This window comes from Spermophilus citellus (genome assembly GCF_964194105.1).
Source record: "Spermophilus citellus genome assembly, chromosome: 2".
NCBI lineage: Eukaryota > Metazoa > Chordata > Mammalia > Rodentia > Sciuridae > Spermophilus > Spermophilus citellus.
Window position 1 is genome coordinate 200370155 of NC_138183.1, and position 3757 is coordinate 200373911.

At 36.4% G+C, this 3757-nt stretch overlaps 1 protein-coding gene across 1 annotated transcript; it reads right to left on the reverse strand.

The window, feature by feature from the left end:
* Positions 1-1989: 1989 nt before the first annotated feature.
* Positions 1990-2934, reverse strand: LOC308641753 (olfactory receptor 6B9-like; the record flags this gene model as incomplete). Its single annotated transcript, XM_081280363.1, has 1 exon — positions 1990-2934. One exon carries the CDS (start codon positions 2932-2934, stop codon positions 1990-1992), a length of 945 nt encoding a protein of 314 aa, XP_081136489.1.
* Positions 2935-3757: the final 823 nt, after the last annotated feature.

Here is a 3757-nt window from a genome sequence, read left to right on the forward strand (position 1 = left end):
TACTATCTCTCTTGACTCTTGGGCCTTCCTCTCCCCACAACCTTGACTCACTGCTACCCATGATTTCTCACTCAATTAAAGCAATAGCTTACATACTAGTTATGCTAGAATATTTTCTCTGAGCATCTTGGCCATCTACCTACCATTTGCTTCCATAATACCTGTATTTGTATCATCACACTTATAGCATATAATATATTTGTGCTCTTATCACTATTTATCTCTAAACTATTCAAAGGAATAATTTGTTTTACTTTGTTCACCGTTTTGTTCTCAAAGACTATCATAGTAATGGTCTTAGAATAAAGGTAAAATTAGAAGAGGATTATAAAACCACCAATATTATTTTTCATATCAATGGTGTTTCATCATCAATAATCCAATGCAATCACAAACACCACTACTACAACATTGCATGGAAAGAAAACATAAGAAATACACAGTAAATGAATGAATAAGTATGGGAAGAATTGATTTGTTATCACTATTGAAAATTTTAAGAGCACTAATATTAGAATGGATGTCTCACATTCAGGATAAGTAAAATATAAGGTTTACTTCATGTAGATGGGAAGATAGAAGATATTATTAAAGTTCATGGACAATAGAATTATTCCAAAATAGCTATTATAATAATAACAGAGTATGTTCTACTTAAATCATATTGAGAATTCTTAAGTAGTAGAATAAGATAATAAGAGCAATATATAAGAAATTAGTCAAGGTACGTTGAATAACTTTGCAGGTGACTTAGAACAAGTAATTTTGGGGTCTCACTTATGGTAGGAATATATAGTTATATATAGGAATATGTAGTAGAATATCTCTTCCTGATTATTTCTTCTATATTTAGTCTCAATTTAATGAGATTTGTAGAAATTCTGTCTGGTATACTACAGTTCCTTACCTAGTTAGCAGATGCCTCAATGATGTATAACACTTATTTCTTTTAGGAAATTTTGCATTTGCTTTTCATTAATTTGTATGTAGCATTTATTTTATAATGATGTATTGAGAGTTTCAGCTCGGTCCTACATGAAAGTGACAATATCCCATTAGTGTGTTGGTGGTAGCATGATACACCCTGGAAAGCCAAAAGAATTCAAGAACTCAAAAGAAAGAGTCTTAAGAGATATACAACCAACTGCAAATGTGACAGGAATATCAATTATTTCATCTCTTGTGAAACTATTGCTCTCACCTCTGTAATGAGAAATGAGTTTTAATACTCCTAGAAGGAAGATAAAATTGAAAGAAGGTCATAAAATATCAATATTACTATTAATATCAATAGTATTCCATCATCGACAACCCGAAGTAATCACAACCAGCACTGTCACTACACCATTATCAGTTATCACCACATCTATACTTAACAACCGGACTGCTTTCAACACATCAATGCTTGTTAGCTAACTTTCCTCCATGGCCACTATCATAGAATCTTCAGAGGGAGGGAGAGGGGGTAGGCGAGAGAGAGAGAGAGAGAGAGAGAGAGAGAGAGAGAGAGAGAGAGAGAGAGAGAGAAAGAGAACCTAAAACAGGATTTTAGAGTGAGATTTCCTGGGCTCAAATAATGAAATTGATAGTAATTAGGTAACAATCCTAAACAACTTATTTACTCTGTTCTTCATTTTTCTGATTTGCAATGAAAATAATAAACTCATAAAATTTTACAGGAATAAAATGATTTATTATGATTAAAGTGCTAAGAACAATTGCTTGCACACACTAAATATTTATTGTAATTGTATGATTTCAAGGCACTAATAAATATCTACATTGTTTATTAAAAATAGTCCATTGTTAGCACGACAAATATTATGCACTATTTTCTACATTTTCTCCTACATTTTTTTTCCTTTTCTCAAGCTTCAATTTCTGTAGGAATCCATATTGTAGAACAGTGCTAGTAATAATGTGACCATGACAAATGTCATGGAAGAACATCCTGCATGGGACACTGTCTCCTCCTCAAGGCAGCAGAGATCAGATGAGCAAGAGGCATTTGCCTCCCCCCAGGGTCTTCTTGATGGCATTCTTGACTTCTTGATTCCTTAGACAGTAGATGAAAGGATTTAGCATGGGTGTGAGGACTGCATACACAGCTGAGATTAGTTTATTGGAATTAAATGATGCAATAGCTCTGGGTCGGACATACATGAAAATCATGGCTGTATAATAAATTATGACTACAGTGAGGTGGGATGCACAGGTGGAGAAGGCTTTCTTCCTTCCCTGAGTGGAGGGTATATGCAAAATGGTGGACACTATGTAGATATAGGAGAGGACAGTGGTGATGAGAGGAAAAACAAGAATGACAATTGCCAAAGCAAAGTCCACCAACTCCGCTGTGGACATGTCTTTGCATGCCAGTTTGAGGATTGGTGAGATATCACAGAAAAAGTGGTTCATGACATTAGAGCCACAGAACGCAACATGTGAAATAAAATAAACTTTGATGACAGAGACTGTAAAACCACTTATATAGGAGAGGGCCATCAGCTGCACACAATAACCTGTGGTCATGATGACTGGATATCGAAGAGGGTGGCAGATGGCCACATAGCGGTCATAGGCCATGGCTGCTAAAAGCACACACTCTGTGCAGGCCAGAGAGATAAAGAAATAGAGCTGGGTCATGCAACCTGTGAAGGAGATGTGCCGTCTCTGCAGGAGGAATCCATCCAGCATCTTGGGGACCGTGACAGAGACATACCAGACCTCCAGGAATGACATGCTACTCAGGAAATAGTACATGGGCTTATGGAGGGAGACTGTATCCCAAACAGTGAACATGATAACAAGATTCTCTGCTACCACCAACAAGTAGACCATGAGGAAGAGGAAGAAGAGCAGAAGCTGCATCCATGGGGCAGTGGGGAAGCCCACCAGGATGAACTCACTGACCAGAGTGATGTTCATCTGCTGCATGACTGACAGCACTTGGAGGTACTGAAGTCTTCTATGGTAACACCACAAAAATGAAGATGTCTATGGCATCAGACCAAATACCAAAATAAATTAGCAATTGTGTTTTCCTGTTAATCAGACTCATAAAATAATTTCTGTTAATAGGGACTCTTCTTCAGATTTGAAGCACAAATTTCCATTAACTTCTTTCTTTTTTTCTTATGAAACTCTTCCTGGATCAAAAATTGCCTTCCACACCAACTCTCACTTACTTGAAGATAATGATTTGAATATCATGATCTATCTCATTCATAGCTCCTTTTCAATGATCATGGACACCATGTCTCTCTGTCTTTCTGTGTCTCTCATTGGTTCAAGGACTTCAATCAATTAGTAACTGTGCACAAGATGTACTCCTTTCTAAAAGAAGCCAGAATATATCATAGGATCAGATAAAGTTTTAAAAGTTTAGTATTTGAGTGATCTGTTAGCTGACATATTTTCAGCCTGCCTAATTTGTTCAGTGTACAGTGTATGGAAATTTTAAAATAATAATAGCTGTTCAAAAATTCCTTAAATCCAGCATTGACTTCACATCAGTGAATGAAATATGACAAATTTTAATTATCACACATGAAAAGTACCTCATAGTTCGATCCCTACCTACTTCTCCAGTCTCATCTCTCATGACCCTATAAATAATACTCCATGCTCCACACATACTCACCCTTCTTTTGCTCCCCAGGTTTATATGAACTCTTTTGTCCCTGTGGCTGTGCATATATTATTCCCTCCACCTATTACATCCTTTTCTAACCTTTACCTGGTGATTCAAAGTTCACGA